General features: G+C 44.1%; 1 protein-coding gene across 1 annotated transcript in view; it reads right to left on the bottom strand.

Annotated features, from left to right (window-relative positions):
• Positions 1-20,857, bottom strand: part of CLRN1 (clarin 1) — a 39,014-nt gene that overhangs the window by 9,385 nt on the left and 8,772 nt on the right. Inside the window, exon 2 of the mRNA XM_042903002.1 lies at positions 3,420-3,599. Coding sequence (XP_042758936.1) covers positions 3,420-3,599 — 180 coding nt within the window. The remainder of the gene's footprint in view (positions 1-3,419; positions 3,600-20,857) is intronic.

Genomic DNA, 20,857 nt, shown 5'->3' with positions numbered 1-20,857 from the left:
TAAAAATACGGATTGGGGGCTTTAAAAAGCAGACGATGTGCAAAACACCTGTCCTTTACCTTCTGCAAGACAGATCTGGAGCTAGCTCCTTCTTCCCCTTCCTCCCCGTCTCTTCCTTCCCTCATCCACAAACCTTTATTGAGGGCCTGCTTTTGCAACAAGTTCAAAGATAAATAAGATATAATGTAAGCGCAGGGTCTGTGTGTTGCCGCATATATTTCTGTGCTCAGGTTTTCTTCGCATCAGACTTGGCCAAGGGCCGAGATAAGATCTGGGACTTGGATTAAATGCTGCATTCTCGGAGTCATCTCGCTTTTCAAATACCGTTAGTTTGGTCGTCCGTTAGAACTGTCAAATTTGTCTTCCAAATGGGCTGCTCTTCTGAATTCCGTTCAGAGGCTGGAGTGCGAGATGGCTGTGCCAGTTAATAAGCTGCCGTGTCTGGGCTTCATACGAGCCTTTTCTCTGCTTTGTGATGCTGGGTCAAGACTCCCCCGTCTCTAGTCTGCCTTGTCAGCTGCTTCCCGTTATGCTCTGTCAACAGACAGCTGTGGGGAGGGGACACGAGCGGGACGGAGCACTGGGGGACTTCCCAGGCCCCTCGACCCTCCCAGAGTGGCTGCGGGTGTCCCCCGACACTGTCATCTCCTCAGAGGGCTGAGACCAAGCGCCCCGGCCTCTCTCAAGCCGCCAGGTTCTGGTAACTCCAGACTGTTCTTCAGATCTTTAAGCCCTGGGAATGGCGGCTGCTTTCTGAGAGCGCCGTCTCAGAGTTACCCCAGGGGCTCCTTTCTGTGCTGCTGGTCCTCTGACACCTGTGCAATCAGTCCCTGACGGCCCTGGTCCCCAAGAGCTTGCAGCAGAATCACCTGAGAGGCTTGTTGAACACATTGCTGGGCACACTCCTCCCCCTCCAGAGTTCCCAGTGCAGGAGCAGGTCTGGGGTGGGGATTTGCTTTTCTATCAAGTTCCCAGGTAAGGAAAGGCTCCTGGTCTGGGGACCCCACTCTAAGAACCACTGCTGAACATTATGTTCCCTCCGGGAAAATAGCGCGTGTTCTGTTTTCTGGCTAGCCTCTGATTGATTTAATGGCCTTCACTAAAATAGCACACCACCCAGATCTACCAGTTTGGTTTGTGCTGGGGGAGCACGGAGGTAAAGCCGACATCCACTTCTCACTTGGCCCTACCTGTGAGATTACATCACTCTGTCGGTCTTTCTGTCCCCACCCTGCCCCTGTGTGCTTGCTCCTCTGCCCTGATCTCGAGGCCCTCAGTCTTCCTTTACATATCTCACCCCGTCTCTCCCCGGCCCTTTTCCTCTGCCTCTGTGGGCCTGCTCTGCTAATCCCATCCATTTGAATTCCGATTTCTCTAACGGGTACTAAGTGCCCCAGCTAACACCTCCTTCTGGGTTTGATGTTTCAAGTCCACAAACACGTACTGAAGTGTTTACTGTGCGCACAGCCTCACGCTGGACGCCCTTGCTGGAGATGCCAGGATGAGAAAGACTGGTCTCTGCCGCCTTAGGGTCACTGTTGCTGCACAGTTTAGAACTGTGCTATCTGCTGGTGAAAGACGTGGGGAAAATATTAGCAGACCCCCACAAGAGAGAGAACTGCTGTGGTTAAGTGAATTATTTGATTAGCAAGATGTGGAGGAGGCAAGACTCTGAGATGGGCGCTCAAGTACCAATGGAGAGAGGCTGAGGTGTTGTTGCAAGGTGACTGAGCCCCTGTTAACCACAAGGCTCTGCTTCATAGAGAAGGAGCTTTGCAGGTTTGTGGCCAGAGTTGATTTGTGCTAGGGGAAGGGAGCCGTGTCCAGACAAAGAAGGGCCTGGGGCCTGCCGACAGTTAAAGGGCAACGTCAGGGAAGGAAACAGTCTAATGGGGATTTTTTTTTTTATCTTTATTTACTTATTATTTTTTTAAATGTTTATTTATTTTTGAGAGAGAGCGAGCGCGCGCGCGCGCGCGCGCGCGCGCGCGCGCGCGCGCGAGAGAGAGAGACAGAGACAGAGACAAAGCACGAGTGGGGGAGGGGCAGAGAGCAAGGGAGACAGAATCTGAAGCAAGCTCCAGGCTCTGAGCTGTCAGCACAGAGCCGGATGAGGCACTCGAACCCGCAAAATGGGAGATCATGACCTGAGCCGAAGTCAAACGCTCAACCGACTGAGCCACCCAGGCACCCACCCCTATTTATTTATTTTTGAGAGAGAGAGAGAGTGAGCATGAGCAGAAGACAGAGAATCCCAAGCAGGCTCTGCCCTGTCAGCACAGAGCCCAACGTGGGGCTCGAACTCCCAAACCGTGAGATCATGACCTGAGTCAAAATCAAGTCAGATGCCTAACCAACTGAGCCACCCAGGGACCCCTCTAACAGGGATTTTCAATCCACTGTTGGCTGGTGTGAGTTGTAACCTCACATCTCTACATGGAATCATTAACAGAACTATGGATGCTTCCTGGGACTATGACAAAGTACTACATCTTCTTGCAAGTCTGAAATGTGGTGAAATGAGAGGCCTTCCATAGAAACGCTACATATGAGTTATGTATACATTTTTTATTTTCTCATCTTTCTCTTCTCCTTGTAACTACATCCTAAACACCCTGAGGCACTACCTTGAGTTTGTATTCTTTTCCATCCGCCTTGGTTATTGAGTAGGACATGTTTATTGATGAACTGATTGCTGAGTTTAGAGTTTATTTTTTTCCCAGATACACACGTCGTTAGGCTACACCAAGTACCTAAAGGCTTGAATATTACAACTCATGTGGGCAGAACACTGGCCCTTCACTTCTTTTGCATGATTTGTATTTATTTTTCTGATTATGACCTGAGATCAAGACCTGAGCTGAGATCAAGAGTCAGACACTCAACCAACTGAGCCACCCGGGTACTCCTGTTTTTCTGATTGTGAATAAATAAATGCACATTATTGAACATTTGGAAACATTAAAAGGCATGAGAGAAAGTGAAAATCACACATAATTTCCCTGCTCAGAGGTAACTACCGCAAATATAATGGTCTCTCTCTCTCTTTCTGTGTATCTGTATGGAGGCTAGAGAGAGTATATGTACAATATATATATACTCCTATATATTGTCCATATTTATATACAGTTATAAAATCTTATACACTGTTTTATTCACTTTTGATACAAGCATGCATCCTTTTGATTACATCTTCAAAATGTGATTTAATGTCACCATCATTTATTCATACAGAGTATCAAAATGCGTATCTCAAATTTCCCATTGTTGGATAATTATATTTTTCTCTACTTTCATAATCATACATAAGACTACAGTGGACACCCATCTATATGTACTATAACTCTACATTTAGGTAGACCTGTCTTTTGACACACTGGAAGGCACATTTGTCTTCAGAAGGAGAATTTTGTACCCACCTGACATGAAGCTCAAAAGATACAACCCTAGTGGGCCATGAAGGGTTTCAAAGGGCTTGCCAAAAGCATTATACATGAAGAAGGCCGTTCCCACCATGGTTAAAACAACCAGGATCGTGGAGAAGAGAATGACGTTGACGTGGATGCTCAAGGGGATCACTTTGAGCAAATCTGGGAAAACTAAAGATAAAACAAAGATTAGAAGAACTTTCATTAGTGATAGTCTGCAAATGTAATTTCAGAAATTAAATCCTTCTTCTTTTTAACCTCAAAAATCACTAAAATCCTTCCGATGAATACATTCTCACTTACTAATTTACAAGGGATTTAGAAAAAGGTTTAAACACAGGATTATTTTCTAGAACTCACCAGTAGAGACCAACAAAGAGGAGAGTTGAAGGAATTTTTTCTACCCTTGGTCATATGTAATTATTTGAATAAACAAGTGCTGGCTTTACAACCAGAAACTGTGCATGTTGATGACCAAACTTTTAATGACATTTCTCAGTAGACATTTTTTTTTTTTTAATCCATCTTGAAATGACATTTTTGGTTTGGGAATATCTGGGGGAGTTCAAACATCAGGAAGTATTTCTATTTCTTTTACTACCAAAAAAGAAAAAATTGTTTCTAGTCCACACCAAGATTAAAAAATGGGGTATTTTCAGTCAACTTCAATATTTTCATGTAGTACAAGCTGTGGGAAAATAATTTCTGGTGATACGAGAAATATTTTCCATTTAGAAAACATGCCAAATCTATTTCTAGATTTTGTGTTCAGGGCAAGTTTTTCTTGTTTGCAGAGGAAATGAAATACTTTATAAATGTAGGGTTTCTCTTATCTGATGTGGCATCAGTATTCTCAGCATCAGCAAACCTGGCGAGACCAATCTGGGGAAGTTTAGGGCAGCCCATTTAAGTTTCCCCAACATTTATCAGTGCTTTCTTAATTTATTTACTGAGCACCTAATATGTGCCAGGCATTGTTCTGGCTGCTGGAAAGAGAGCCATAAAATAAGATAGGCAGGGTCCCCATTGTCTTATGGAGATTATAACCTAATGGGAGTAAACAGATAATTAACAAGTAAACAAACAAATGTGATAGCTTATCTCCAAAGATGGCTGCCATCAATTCCTTCTCTCCTTCTACATACATGTCACTTCTCCTTTAAGAGGTAGAATTCATTCCTCAATTCCCTTGAACCTGGGCTGGCCTATGACTGCTTTGGCCACCTGAATATGGCAGAACTACAGCGTGCGAATTCCAGGCCTAGCCTATATAAGAAGACCAGCTGTTCCTTTTTTTTTTTTTTTCTCTTGGAGGCTTGAGCTGTTTTGCAGGAAGTCCAAGTTACTCTGCTGGAGAAAAAGGCAACCCAGAGGAGCACCAGACATGGGAGGGAAGAGTCTTGGATGTCCAACCCAGAAAAACCTCTAGATGACTCCAGCCCCAGGTGCTATTTAATTGCAACCCAATCAAGCACTGCCAAACTGAACTAATAAATTTTTGTTTTAAGCCCCTGAGCTTTGGGAGGCTATTATGCAATGGTAACAATAAGACACTTTCAGATAGTAGTGCTAATGCTATAAAGAAATGAAACAAGGTAATGGAATTTTGAGTGGTTGAGTGAAAGGGTGTGGGTGGTCAGCAGAGTTATACCTGAGCTGGCATCTGAATGCTGAGAAGGAAGTGGCTATAATAAGATCTGGGGAAGAACATTCCAGGGAGAAGGAACACCACTGGGGCAGCAATGAACCTGGCAAGCAAGAGGGGGCAGAAGTGAGATTGCTAGGTTGGGATCAGATTGTTGCACCTGCTTGGTCTTAGTCTCCTGACCATGTGACCATGGTAAGGCGTGGGCTTTTAATTCTAAATTCATTAGGAAGCCACTGGGAGGGGAGAGGGGTTAAATGAGAGAGTGGCACAATCTCCTTCACATCACTCTGGCTGCTGATTAGTGTGTATAAGGGAGTAGGGGGAGGAAAGAAGGCAAATGTGGAGGCAGGGAGACTCCAGGGCAGGGAGTGTTCGCAGTAGCAAGAGGCAGGAGGCTGGCCTAAGGTATAGCAGCTGGGGGTGGTGACAGGTTATCAGATTTGGAGTATATCTTGGAGATAGAAGATAGGACTTGTCGAAAGAAAGGACTCAAGGATAAGCAGCCGAATAAATGGTGATGCTATTAACTGACATAGACAAGGAGAAGGTGTGGGTTTGGGCATGGGAGTGGGAAATAAGGCAGAAGTCCTGTTTAAAATATGCAATTAGAGGTGCCAAATAGGATTCATGTGTCTGGAGGTCTGGGGAGAAGGTGGAGGTATTTAGGGAGGTGAAACCAAGGGGGAGGAAGCAAAGTGCTTAGGGCATGCAATTTAAAGGGATAATCACTCTCCGGGGCTAACCCTGCACTTTCATGAGCCTGAGAGTGAATGTCTCCTTAAATTTTATGACTAGGGGCCTCCACGGCCTCACCCTGGTATTTAAAACCAGAGGAATGGCTATCACCTGCAGAGAAACTGTAGTTAGAGAAGGGCAGGGCCCTGGGACTCCCCTACATTTCCCTGCACAAGAGAGAGGAGAAATCAGCCAAGGAGACTGAGAAAGAGAGCTTGTGACTTAGGAACAAATCCATGGATGGGATGGCAGAGAAGCCAAGGGAAGAAAATGGTCCAAACAATGATGTGAATCTATAAGGACAGGTATGAGGGTGCCTGGGTGGCTCAGCTGGTTGAGGGTCCGAATCTTGATTTTGGCTCAGGGCATGATACCAGGGTCGTGGGATCAAGCCCTGCATTGGGCTCTGTGCTGAATGTGGAACCTGCTTGAGATTCTCTCCCTCTTCCCCTGCCCTGCTTGCACATGCGCGCGCGCACTCTCTCTCTCTCTCTCTCAATTTAAAAAAGAACAGATACGGAGTTCTTATCAAAGTATGTTAGATGGAAAAAACAAACAAATAGAAGTGTGCACCATTCTATCATTTGGGAAAAAGCCAAAGGGGAATGTATACAATAACAAATAATTTAAGTGCTTATCTGATTTAATTCTTTCAATATACCACCTGCCACAGGAGAAAACTAGAGCTCAGGGGTGTGGTAACATACCCAAGATTTATACATAGTAAGTGGTGGAGATTCAAACTCTTGTCCTCACTGTAAGTCACCACGCTACAGTAGCTTCAGGGCCAGGCATGCTTATCCACACTATTTCTAGAAGGCTACACATGAAACTGGTAACATTGCTTCTGGAGAAAGAGACTGAGGGATATTTCATTATGAAACTCTTGGATTTGTTTCTTTTTTACTTCTTGGGAAGCCTTTTCTATTCAGTGAAAACCTAAATAGTAGATAGATAAAGACAGAAAACTCCTGTGACTGTTCTAGATTAAGGGAGACTTCAGAGACTTGTTGCTAAATACAATGTATGGATATTGTTTGTGATTTGAACAAACACTTTATAAAAGTCACTTTTGAGATAACCGGAGAAAATTGAACACGGACTGGGTATTAGGTAATATTACGTAACTATCATTGATTTTGTTGTTTGTGTTAATGGTGTTGCGGTTGTACCTTTGAAAGTCCTCATCATTTAGAAACGATATGGGTGAGATAGGTTGATAGAGTACAACAATTCCTCATGTGCGTGGCATAGTGGCAATATGGATGTTAAAGTTCACGGGTGTTCGCTGGTCCACCCTGCCCTGTGTTCTAGGGGCACACAGTGAACCAGCTAGCCTTATTCTGCGGATGCCCTGCCCTCCTGAGCCTGCAACTGCTGAGACCGCACAATCGATCCAACCTGCTGTGCTTAGCTCAATCAGCTGTTGATTTGCTTTTTACTAGCAGTTATCAAAAAATCTGCCTCCATCTACCTACCCTTTAAACGAGGTGGCAACCTCCTTGTCTCAGATAGGGTAGCTAGGTGAAGCCTGTCCGAAAATTGCGGCTTGTTACCCAAATGAAACAAAGGCTGAAAGAAGTTGCGCTGATTTGCCCCCTGGAAAGAAAAGCTGGGAGCTAAAATAAATTGTCGCATGGAGCATTCTAATTCTTATGAAGTCTCTTACAATTTCTACCCTTGTGAGAAAAGTCACCCAGCAGGGCACTAATCCCTGCAAGTTACACAGTTATTTACATTTTCTCAGGTTTCTGTTTTTGATGAAAATTCCCTGAGTCTGTAACAATTGGCCAGAACTCTGGTAACATCGTTCCATTTCACACTAACGTTCACAGGACTTTTGCGTGGCTGAAGCTGAGAGCAGACGTTCAAATAAATACCGGGAGGTGTCACTTCAGCGAGATTGGATACTGTGTATCTAGGAGGTAGGTATGTTTGGTCTTTCCTTCCTTTTAGGTTTGGGATTGTAACACAGACAAAGGATTTGAACGTTTTGATCTGTGGAGGGGCTGTCATTAAATCCAGCCCAAGTCACTTCTGGCCTCCAGAAATTACTTAATTAGCTTTTGCAAGTGAAAGGGAGTTACTTATTAAAGCCCGCAGCTGATGCCACATTAGTACTGCAGGCTTGTACTCAGAATCACTCTCCTTGTCCTTCGTTCTCTTCTCACGGACTTCCTCCACTCTGTGCGCGAGTCCATGTGCCTGCCTCTCCCCATCTTCAGACCACCCCAGCCCCCAAGTGCCCTTCTTCTCCGTTATTTCATCACCGAACTTCCTCAAAAAGCAATACATGAGTAGTACCAACAGGACTAAAATTAACAACCAAAAGTTACATAGCATTTGCTATGTTCCAGGTACTTTACCTATATTGCATAAATTAGAAACTTAAATGTTTTAATCCTTACAACATAAATTGAAGCATAACTCAGGCAACAGATGTTGCCAACAGACATTGGCGAGGATGCGGAGAAAGAGGATCTCTTTTGCCCTGCTGGTGGGCATGCAAACTGGGGCAGCCACTCTGGAAAACAGTATGGGGTGCCTCAAAAAACTAAAAATAGAACTACCCTATGACCCAGCAATTGCACTACTAGGCGTTTATCCAAGGGATACAGGTGTGCTGTTTCAAAGGGACACGCGCACCCCAGTGTTTATAGCAGCACTATCGACAGTAGCCGAGGTAAGGAAAGAGCCCAAATGTCCACAGATGGATGAATGGATAAAGAAAATGTGGTATATATATATATGCATGCATATATTATATTTATACTATATATATATATATATATATATAATATATATATATTATATATATGTATAATGGAGTATTACTCAGCTGTCAAAAAGAATGAAATCTTTCCATCTGCAACTATGTGGATGGTACTAGAGGGCATTATGCTAAGCGAAATTAGAGAAAGACAAATATCATATGACTTCACTCATATGAGGACTTTAAGACACAGAACAGATGAACACAAGGGAAGGGAAGCAAAAATAATATAAAAACAGGGAGGGGGACAAAACAGAAGAGACTCATAAATATGGAGAACAAACTGAGGGTTACTGGAGGGGTTGTGGGAGGAGGGATGGGCTAAATGGGTAAGGGGCATTAAGGAATCTACTCCCGAAATCATTGTTGCACTATATGCTAACTTGGATATAAATTAAAAATAATAATAAATAAATAATGACCTAATGGGGAAAAAAAGCAAAACCACTAATTTGAAAAGAAAAAAATTTAATAAATTGAAGCATAGATGAGAGATCTAAATCTTTTAATTGTCACAACATAAAACATAAATGAGGGAGACTTAAGTCTTACAACAGCATAAGGAAGGTGCCATTTTATTCTCAATGTATAGACTTAAAAAACAAAAAAAACCCTGAGGCACAAAGAAGTAAACTAGCCCAGTCAGGGGCATCTGTGCCTTTGCTTTTAACCCTCCTTGCTATTTTTTAGATTAAAGTAAAATTAACACAGTAAAGAATTCTCCCCTTTCACTGTATACTTCTGTGAATTTTGATAAACTCATTCTGTCATGTAACCACCACCACAATCAATATATAGAACAATTTCACCATTCCAAGAACTTCCCCATTTCTCCTTTATAGTCCACCTGCCCCCACTCCCCACCCCCTTGTGCTGTATGTGTAACTTTGTAAAAGCTGCCAATTGTTGTCCAGAGTGGCTGTGTCCTTTCACAACCTTCCCACCAGCAAAGTATGAGTCCCAGCCTTCTGCATTCTTGCTGGCACTTGGCAGCTTTTTAAAACTGTAGCCATTAAATAGGTGTGTCGTTTACCTCATTGTAGTTTTACTTAGCATTTTCCAAATGACTAATGATACTGAGCATCATTCTGTGAGTTTATTTGCCTTCTGTATATCTCTTTTTGGTGAAGTGTCTCTTTATATCTTTTGTGCATTTTTTATTGGATTGTTTCTTATTACTGAGTTCTGAGAATTCTTTATGCATGCTGGATACAAGCCCTTTATCAGATAAGTAATTCACAAATATTTTCTCTAAGTACGTGGCTTGTCTGTTCATTCTCTTATCAGTGCCTTTTGAAAAGCAGTTCTGATTTTTATGAGTTCTAGTTTATCAATTGTTTTTCTTTTATGTATCATGTTTTGGATGTCAAATCTAAGAAGTCTTTGCCTCATGCAAGGTCACAAGTATTTTCTCCTATGTTTTTCTTCTAGACATTTTTTAGTTTTAGGTTCACATTTAAGTCTGTGATCCATTTTGAGTTATTTTTTGTATATGGTCATGGTTAAATTTGTTTGTTTGTTTGTTTTGGCATATGGATATCCAATAGTTTCAGTCCTTAAAAGGCTGAACATAGACTTAACATATGACCCAGCAATCCTATTTCTAGATATTTGTCTAAGAGAATTAAAAGCATATGTCTGCACAAAAATCTGTACGGAGATGTTTATAGTGGCGTCATTAATATTTGCCAAAAATTGGAAACATCTTAAATATCGATCAACTGGTGAATGGATAAACAAGCTTTGGCCTGTCCACAGAATAGCATACTTCTTAGTAATACAAAGGAATGGACTATTGCTGCATTCAATAACACGGATGGATCTGAAATGCATTATGCTAACTGAAATTAACTACACTCAAAAGGCTGCATGTTGTATGATTCCATACACGTGACATTCTGGAAATAGCAAGATGATAAGGACAACACACAGATCAGGTTTTGCCCAAGGTTGGCAGTGAGAGAGGTTGGCAGTGAGAGAGGAGATTGACCACGAAGGGGGGCACAAGGGTAATTTGGAGAGTAATGGAAGGCTGTATATCCTGAATGTGGTGGTATTTACGCGCCTTTATGTATTAGTCAAAATTCATAGGCCGGTACTCCTAAAAAGCATGAATTTTACTGTACGTAATTATACCTCAATAAACCTGCCTAAAACTAAAAAAGAGCATGAGGGCAAGGTCTGGAATGAGTAGGCTCTTCCAGACGTGAGCAAGGGCCTCAGCAAAGGTGACAGTTTGGCACGGAGGAGGACGAGCTCAGTAGAAGGGAAGAAAAGGAGCACAGGCCAAGAGCCAAGTGCCAGGTTCTAGTCCACCATGTGACCTTGAGCAGGTCAAAGAGTCCCTGTTTCTCTCTGCAAAATGAAGGTGTTCCGTGGGGCAGCCTGGGAAGGGACCAGGCATTTGAAATTAGAGGAGGTTCACATGTCAGCTTCTTTTTTAAGTCTGTGAAGTCTCTAAATCTTGATCTCCTTATCTGAAAAATAAGTCTAATTCTGCCTTTCTCTCAAAACTGTGAGGACTCCATGACCTCAGGGTATGGAGTAGCTAGCACAAGGTAGGTGGTCAGGAGAAGCTCTCCGTGCTGTGCCCCTAGGCCAGCTCGACCACTGTTCATAGCCATCCCTTCTCACCTCCTCAAGCACACTGCTGAGGATTTCTCTTCTCTCTCTGCCACGCAATTTCCTCCTCTCTTTGGATCAGCCCCTTGGGCCACAAAAAACATGCTGTCATTTTCTCATCGTAAAAAACTCTCACGTGGGGCGCCTGGGTGGCTCAGTCGGTTGAGTGTCCGACTTCAGCTCAGGTCTTGATATCCCAGTTTGTGAGTTTGAGCCTCACATCGGGCTGGCTGCTGTCGGTGTGGAGCTGCTTTGGATCCTCTGTCCCCCTCTCTCTCTGCCCCTCCCAAGCTCATGCTCCCTTTCTCAAAAAAAAAAAAAAAAAAAAAAAAAAAAAAAAAAAAAAGTCACTTAAGCCCTCCAGCTATTACTCCTTTTTTTTTTTCTTTTTTTTTAAAATTTCCCTTAAGCAAAACCTCTCCAGGAGTTGGCTATATTCTCAGCAGCAACTCCCTCTCTCCACTATTTCTCTTGAACCCACTGCACTGATAACAGCATTTCCCAAGAGAGGTTCGAGCTGCCAAACCCAATAGTCAATCTTTGTCCCCATCTTCCTTGGTCTACATTTGGCACAGTGGCTCCCTCCCTCCTCCTCGAAGTGCTGTCTTCCCCTGGCTCCCAGACACTACACTCTCCTGGTTTTGCCACCTCACAGGCTGCTATCTGGATCTGCTATGTTGGTTCATCCTTATCCCTGGGGTCATCCAGGGGATGACTCCATTCTTGTACCTCTTCTCTTCTCCCTCTTCCCTCACTTCCTTGGTGCTCCATCCGGTGGCATGGCTTTTACTAGAAACACTCTCAAACAGCTATTTCCAGCCCAGACTTTCCCCCTGAATCCCACACTTGAAGTTTCCAGCCAACTTCCTATTGACTATCTTGACTGGGATCTTAAATAGGAGTCTCATTGTGTCCCAAACCGCACCCGTGCTTTTCCTGTCCTCACACTTGCTTCCTTCAGCCTTCTTCATCTCAGTGGCTGGAAGCTCCACTCTTCCTTGGCATCATCCTTGATTCTTCTCTGACTCTCATGTTTCATCCACCAGGAAAACCTGTGGGCACTACCTTTAGAATCTGACCACTTCTCTCTATTCCCACTGCCCCACCGGGTCTAAGCCAGCGTCATCTCTCACTTGGATGGCTGCAAGGGCTTCCTACCCGGTCTCTCTGCTTCCATCCCTCCTTCTTACAATCCACTCTCAACCCAGGAGCCAGAGGGATCTTTAAAAAAATGAATTGGTTCAGGAGTACCTGGGTGGTTCAGTAGGTTAAGTGTCTGACTCTTAATCTCAGCTCACATCTTGATCTCAGGGCCATGAGTTCAAGCCCTGCGTTGAACTCCATGCTGGGCGTGGAACCTACTTTAAAAAAGTGAATTGGTTCTGGGACACCTGGTGGCTCAGTCAGTTAAGCACCTGACTTCCACTCAGGTTATGATCTTGTGGTCTGAGGGTTTGAGCTGTGCTGACAGCTTAGAGCCTGGAGCATGCTTTAGACTGTGTTTCCCTCTCTCTCTGCCCCTCCCCTGCTCATGCTGTCTCTCTCTCTCTCTCTCTCTCTCTCTCTCTCTCTCCCTCTCCCTCTCTCCCTCTCTCCCTCAAAAATAAATAGACATTAAAAGAAAAAAATTTTTTAATGAATTGGTTCATATCAATCCCCTGCTTAAACACTTCAAGTGGATTCTGCTCTCAGAGGATAAGCCAAGTCATTATAATAGCCTACTAGAACCTATGTGGCTGGACTCATTGCCAGACCTCTGACTTCATCTGTTACCCATTCCCTTGAGGAGTGTGCCCTAGCCACTGGACTCATTACTGTACTTCAAACATGCCAAGAGCACTTCTACCGCAGGGCCTTTGCACATACTGCTCCCTCTGCCTGGACAGTCCCCTAGATATTCCCATGGCTTGCTCCCTCACCTCCATGTCTTTACTTAGATGCTCTGTCAGAGGGCCTTCTTTGACCACCATATTTAAAGTTGTCATCTCCTGCCCACTCACCTTCCCTTCCAACTCTCCTCCTTTCCTTACTTTTACTTTTCTCCTTAGCAATTATCACCACCTGACCAAGTCTATACTTTTACTTGTTTGTTTCTCTCCTGACACAAGGGCAGGTGCATTGGTCTATTTTATTCACTGCTATATCCCTAGCACCTAAGAATGCCTGGCACAGCGTAGATTAGTATTTCTCAACTTTTTTTTTTTTTTCATTACTGCTCCTCACCCCAGGAGTCTTTTCAGACATTTCTCCTAATCACCCTTTCCCAATGACATCTTAATACCACAGATATATTGTGTATTGATTTCAGTATTATATTTATATATTTGCTTTATACACATACACACTTTTTATTTATATTTATTATTTTCATAGACACTTCTTAAAGAGTAAGAGTTTTTTTCCTGCTCCCAAGAACCAATTTTCATCCCCTTACAGGGAATATAGCAGCCATTAAGAATGCATGATGTAGCTGTTAGACATGTTTATGTTGGATGGATAACTTTTGCTTGGAGTAGGATGCAGGGATTGAGCCTGATGTGGTTAGCGGGTCTGGGGTTTCTTGGCAGAAGTCAGTGGTTTATACTGAAGGGAGTTACTTCCACAAAGGTAAAAAAAGGGAAGGAAAAAAGAGGAGTAGACAGTCCATTTGGTGACCCCAGGGCTAGAGGAGAAGAAGAGGGGGGTTAGCAGCTTCTAGTGTGATGGGAGTTTCTGGTTAAGAACTTGAATTTGTCAGGGCGCCTGTATGGTTCAGTTGGTAAAGCGTCCAGCTTCGGCTCGGGTCATGATCTTGCGGTTTGTGAGTTCGAGCCCCGCGTCAGGCTCTGTGCTGACAGCTCAAAGCCTGGAGCCTGCTTCGGATCTTGTGTCTCCCTCTCTCTCTGCCCCTCCCCCACTCATGCTCTGTCTCTCAATAATAAATAAAAGATAAAAAAAATTTTTAAAAAGAAGAACTTGAATTTGGCTGTGGAGTTTAGCAGTCGCTGTTGACCTTGATGTAACCTACTGGTGGTAATAGAAGCTGGATTGAGAGAGTTTTGGGAGAGAATCTGGGGCAATGGAGATAAAATAGAATAATCACCAGAGGGATGATAGGAACATTTTTTTTTTTTAAAAAAGAAGTTGAAAGACCTGGTTGGTAACTGGAATGGAATCTCAAATCTCTTTATTAAAAGAAAAATTTAAATCCAACATATTTGGGGGTTGTCGACCTGTTACGTGGAAACTGATGGCTGCTTAATAGCAAGGTTTAAAGTCTGAGATTTGTAAAAGAATTCATCTCAATTCAAGGGGCTCCTGGGTGGTTCACTTGGCTGGGCGTCTGACTTCAGCTCAGGTCATGATCTCACAGTCTGTGAGTTCAAGCCCCGCATCAGGCTCTGTGCTGATAGCTCAGAACCTGGAGCCTGCCTCAGATTCTGTGTCTCCCTCTCTGCCCCTCCCCCACTCATGCTCTATCTCTCTCTGTTTCAAAAATAAATAGATGTTAAAAAAAAAAGAATTCATCTCAATCCTAAACATGACAAAGCTCTTTTTTCATTAGCAGGGCGGGGAGATTAGGAAAAGATGGACTTGCTCCTCACTGTGTTTCTATTCAAATGTCCAAGTGTTTATAGAGGAATTTTTGAAAATAAATGAACAACATTATAACAATGAAGTGGAGATTAAGATAAAAATCTCACGCACAGTCCTACCAATACAAAAGCAAGGTTTTCCCTTTTATTTTAGTCGTTTCAAATCTTTGTCCGTCTTAATACTTATTTCCTATGTTATACTCGTAATGGAGTTTTGAGGTTCTATTCTGTACGTCTTATTCAGAATAGAAACGTTTTCCATGTCATACGTGTTGTCTTCACAACTATCATACAGATAACAACGTGGATTTTCCATCAAGCTGATGCACTGCCGTCTGTTAGGTTATCGTCCATGGTTTCGGCATTCCAGCTGAGTCGGTAATGGCCACCTTCAAGCACATTCCTTCTTCTTTCTTTTATGGGCGTGGAAGATGAGCAACCCTAACTTTTTTGGATGAACTTCCAGGAAAGGAGTGACTTGGATCAGAGTGCTTTCTAAAAGAATGCTGTATCCCAAACTTCACAGAAGACCATGGGGGAGGGGAGGGGGGAAGAAAAGTTACAGAGAGGGAAGGAGGCAAACCATGAGAGACTCTCAAAAACCGAGAACAAACTGAGGGTTGATGGGGGGTGGGAGGGAGGGGAAGGTGAGTGATGGGCATTGAGGAGGGCACCCATTGGGATGAGCACCGGGTGTTGTGTGGAAACCAATTTGACAATAAATTTCATATTAAAAAAAATAATAAAAAAAAATAAAAGAATGCTATATATGTATAGATCCAAGGTAACCTAAGGAAGGTGAGTTATGTTTTGTAACATACATGTCAAACTGCTGGTTCAGAGCTCAGTTTCTCTTCCCTGCAGTCTGTAAGCAGAGATTTCTGACAAGATTATCTAGTCAGAAACCGAGAGCTAGAAGATACTAGTCATTGAGGCCACTGTCCTAATAGCAGAATAGAAAGCACCTGTCATGGGGTGGGGGGATGGGAAGGAAATCCGCGCTGCATAACTAGCTCAGCGAACAGAGAAAGGCTGTCATACCCTCATTAGTGCAGTCGGCTATCACAAAACGGAGCTGAGCGAGTCCTAAGCAGAGGATCTGCAGTGAAAATACAGCCATAGGGGAGCTTTCTGTGGGGAATTGTCCCTCCCTCAATGATTTGGTGGGGGGGGGGTCTATTCTTTGAGCCATGTCCCTTGACTCTGTACCCCCATTGCAACTTGGGCCTCTGATCTGTGGGCTCCCCCCCTCGCCTGGCCATCCTGCAGAGTCTTTTCCAGTCTTTTCCGCTTCTGGCCCTTGTCAGATATTCCATCCTTTCCCCCACTCTTAAGCACCTATCACCCCCACCTCCTGCCTCCATTTCTGTCAGTTTGTGTGCCTGGCTTACAGAAGGCTTGAAAACATCCAGTGAATTGAACTCTTCCAAAGAGAAAACAGGGGCTATCAGGGCAATTCTCTCACCTGTCAGTTCCCCATTGCCATGTTATTTTTTTGGTTTGGGCCCAACCTTCCCTCCATTCTGAGTGACATTTTCTTCCTCTTGTCCAAGGCCTGGCCTTCTCCCTGTGCTGTCAGACTCCTCCTTTTCTACCTCACAGGGTCCTTTCTCAATCTGTTACCTACCTCTCCCGTCTGTCTTCAGCACTTTCTTCAAGCCTCTCCCCTTGTGAACGTACTCGTGGACTCACCCATACACGCTCGTGCACACACAGGCATGCACGCAGGTATGCCTGCAGCCCTTCTCTGAGTCCTTGCCTCCCATTCCCTCCTCAGCTCTTACAAGGAGCTCTCTTGCCCACCACTCTATCAGGAATGCTTTAGAAAGGTCTCCCATGACCTTGTGGTGTTAAAATTCAAAGGACTGAGGCACCCGGGTGGCTAAGTTTCCAACTTTGGCTCAGGTCATGACTCATGGTTCATGAGTTCCAGCCTTTCATTGGGCTCCGTGCTGTCAGCATGGAGCCCGCTTCAGATCTCCCGTCCCCCTCTCTCTCTGCCCCTCCCCCGCTCATTCTCTCTGAAAGAGAAAGAAAGAAAGAAAGAAAGAAAGAAAGGAAAGAAAGAAAAAGATTAAATTTCAAAGGACTATTTTAATTGCCTCTCGTTTGGCACCTGTGTGGTGTTTGGGACTTTTAACCATTACTTCCTTTTGAAAGTTTCCCCTCTCTCGGTTTCCCCTCTGCTCATTTCCTTTCCAGTTCCCTGCCCCTCCTCCTCAGCCTGCCTTGCCAATCCCTCCTCTCTACCCATAAGTATTGGTATTTTCTAAAACCCACTCTTATTCACCTTCTCATTGGATTCCCCTCCCTGGAAATCTTTCCTTCCATTGTAGATCCCACTACCACCTCTAATCTGCTGATTCCTTCTTCTCTACCCCTACTCCAGACCTGCTCCCATGACCTTCACATCTGTGCAACTGATGGACATCCCTTGTTGCTGGCCTATAAGTGAACCTCATTAAACATGACCAAAAATAGTGTCCTATTCCCTCTAAACCTTCTCCTCTGTGTTTCTTTTCTCAGTGACTTGCTACAGCTCTCTGTCCTGCAGAAGTTTGGGGTTCGTGTCATGTCGCTAAGGTCTGTTGATTTTTGCTTCGGATTATTTTGGAAATATTTCCCCTCGCTTGCAGCCCTCTGATAATGCTTTGGTTTGGGCCACCAAATATTGGATGAAGGAGCCTGTGGACTGGCCTCTTCACCTCTCTTTTGGTTTTCTTCCAATCCATCTTCTACCTTGTCACATACCTGCTTAACACTGTTAAGTGGCTTCCCACTGCCTTCGAGATCAAATGAACTGCGTTGGTACAGCAAAGTCTTCCATATTCTGGTCACTGCCTTCCTCTCCAGCCTTATCCTCCTTCTCCTTTCTCTCCCATCCTTTGTACTCTGACCACAATAGGCTCTTCATACCTTGGCTCGCACTATTCCTTTGCTCAGAATGGCTTCCTCCGTGCCATTTAGTGAAATCTAACTCTAACTCTTAAGAACTTTCTTCCAGTTTCCTTGTGCCTTGCCCTGACAAAGAATAATTCTACTTCTTGGAGCTGTGTGAATAAAAACAATAATTGTGATAGTAATTAGTGCTATTCAACTATCTACAATTCCGGTTCTTCCCGATTCTGGGCTCGTGATAGGATTGCACGTCCCGGCCCCTTTGAAGTTAGATGTGGCTGTGTAACAACCTTTGTCAACAAATCTAAGTGGAAGTGGCATGTGTCAGTTATGGGTCAGAGGGTTTACTTGCCAGTGTGAGAGTCTCCACAATTCTTTCTAACAACTGGTGGCATTCCAGATGGTGGCTGCACCCTAGAATGGACCTACAGCTGATCTCTGACAAATATGTTCTCTGAGCAAGAGCTCAATCTTTGCTGATTTACCTGTGATGTTTGAACTCACTTGTTGAAACGTAACAGTCCATCTTGACTGACGTACTGGTGCAACTTTTATATGTTGCCAGTTATTTAAAACACTCTTGCTAGATTCTTCATTGTTTGTGAACAAGTACCCTCTCTCATTCCTTCATATCTGCAGAGTCTAGAAGAACGCTTAGGCACATTATAGGCCCCAGTGATTTTTTTTTTTCCTCGGCACGGGGGTGAGGGCGCATAGACTCTAACTTACAGAGAATTTGTGTCTTACATGTAAAGTCATGCTGTTTTCAATAGATCATTGGAGAGTAATAAGAATAAGATAAAAAAACTATTTGTTTTTTACCAACTGCTAAGTATGTTCCTTTATTACTTGCCATTAATTCGTGTTTTATTTGCTGTCTCTAAATGCGTGGCTTTCATTTCAGTTGCCTTAAAATTTATTTCTATCTGCTGGTTTCCTCCGTTATATTTTATCTTGAAACTTTGTTCTCCTTTATATCTATTACTGATTCCAGTCTGACAGTCCTATCTTTTATCCTACAGGTCTTGAACAGGAATTTAGTAAGTCCAATCTAAATCTATATTTAGGCATTACCAAGAAGATTAGTTAGAATATCATCCAACACCAAAGCAAGAAGGACAGAGATGCTACTGGGAAGAGTGACAAATAGCCAGGCCTTAACTGAAAGGTAACATAGCAGGTTGAAAAAAGCATAGCTTTTGTAGTTAGGAAAGTTTAGGATTAGTCTCATTTGGCCATTCACTGCTCATATGGGCGTCTGGATACCTTGGCTCCCTTCTGTGTAAATGTGAGTAGTGACAGAAATAAGTCAAAGAACTTTTGAGACACACAAGTGAGATCACTTACGTGGATGCTCTATGTCGATTTTAAGTAATCGCTTAAATATTTTTTTAACACGATGAGAACGGTAGGGCAGTCATATTTCCACAAAGAGGAGTGGAGGATATAAGAACCCAATGTCTTGAGAGCGTCTGCATTTTCAAGTCTCATGATCAGGCATTGTGGGTGGGTGGGAATTTTGGGCTCACAGGTGGTCAGAGCACTTAACTGTACATTGAGACAGACGATTCCCCCCCCCCCTCATAGGGGTCCCTATGGACATGGAACCCCTGAACACATGGAATTCAGGCAAAGTTTCTATCTTGTAGCCCACACTTTTACTTTTCTCCCCCTCCCTGACCAGGTGGGTGACTATTCCTGTAAATGATCCAGGAACTTTAGATTTATAGCTAATTACTTATTTGGTACCTGTCACACACTTTCCTCAGCATCTGATATATTGTTCTCATTCTCATTTCTATTTCCCTTGTGCAATTTCTTGCACATTCTCTGTAATGACTTCTCTAAAATGATTTTTGGGCCGATGGCACATCTCTAAGGAGGTGATAGTCTCCTGATAGTCTCTTTGGAAGGAGCAGAACCCTTCCACAAGAGACAGGCAGGTGAAGGTCAGAATGTTAGCGTTCTTTCTGGATACAGTGCTGGAGAATGTGGCTTAGATCTTCTACCAAGTTCTGCTGAATTCGGTGGCGTCACCCACCTCGTCACAGGTGGGGCTGGACACCTGAGAGCCTCCCAGTCCAGGACAGAGCAGGCTCCCTTATCCTGATCAGGTGGAAAACAGGCTCCTGTAAGTGGTGGGCAGACTCAGAAAGACGAGAACCCTCTGGGGCTGAGAGCCAAGTATGCTGTTCCTTACTCAAACTCATCAATCAGATCTCTCGTTCTCGCTGAGGCCAGGCAGGTGTAGGGCAACTGTGAGACCCTTCATGGAAATAAACAGCTGAAGGAGTGGAAACTAAGGATCCTAAAGCCTCCCACCTGTGTGGAAGCAATGCTAAACACTGCTGTTCCTCTTCCCTGCCCTCCTTCTGGAGGTCTTGTCCTTCCCTAATTTGGGGGACTTCTGATGCCTCACCTGCTTCCACCTGTCTTGGCCACTGGCCACCTCTGTAGTTCTCAGCCTTGGCTACACATCAGAATCTCCCAGGGAGCTTCTCAGCCATCCCACTTCTCAGGCACCCCCTCCCGAGATCCTGGTTCGACTGGCCTAGGATGGAGCCTAGGTGATTCTATGGTGCAGGTGATTCTAAGGTGCAACCAGGGTTATGGATCACTGACCCGATGGCTTAGGTTTCATCAACCCTTTTTGCCTTTATCTGGCTGGGTGCAGAATGAAGGTAACACCATCTGTTGAGCTCTGGGAACGAAGGCAGGCTCTGATAATGATGTCAGCCATGGTGCAGCAACCTCTTCCTAGATTAAAGCCATGTGGTAGCTTCAGAGGTCCTGTCTTCCTTCTCAACTTGTCCTCCTCCACATAAAAGGTGTGTAAAAACCGTTGTATTTGGCCCCTTGGTGCTCAGCTATTCATTTTCTTGAAAGGGAGTAAGAGAGAAGGTTTCTTTCTTCTTCCGGAAATGCTCTTGATCTGACTTTCGCCTCAGCCCATCTGCGGCCGGTCATTATGAAAATCCAGTAAAAGGCATTCCTTGACATACGCTCAGTGCATTCGCCTCCTTTAATATCCCCCATAAGCTCACGCCTAGGTATTGAGCCAGGCTGCTTTCTGACAGCTGCCGTGGTCAGGGAGAATGAAATCCGTGACCCCAGCACTTAAGAGGAGGAGACCTCACGGTAAGATAGAACCGTCTAATATGCCAGCTTTTCAGTACTG

The sequence above is a fragment of the Panthera leo genome, chromosome C2 (genome assembly GCF_018350215.1).
Source record: "Panthera leo isolate Ple1 chromosome C2, P.leo_Ple1_pat1.1, whole genome shotgun sequence".
Lineage (NCBI taxonomy): Eukaryota > Metazoa > Chordata > Mammalia > Carnivora > Felidae > Panthera > Panthera leo.
Note: the sequence above shows the minus strand (reverse complement) of the source record. Positions and strands in the feature narration are given on the sequence as shown.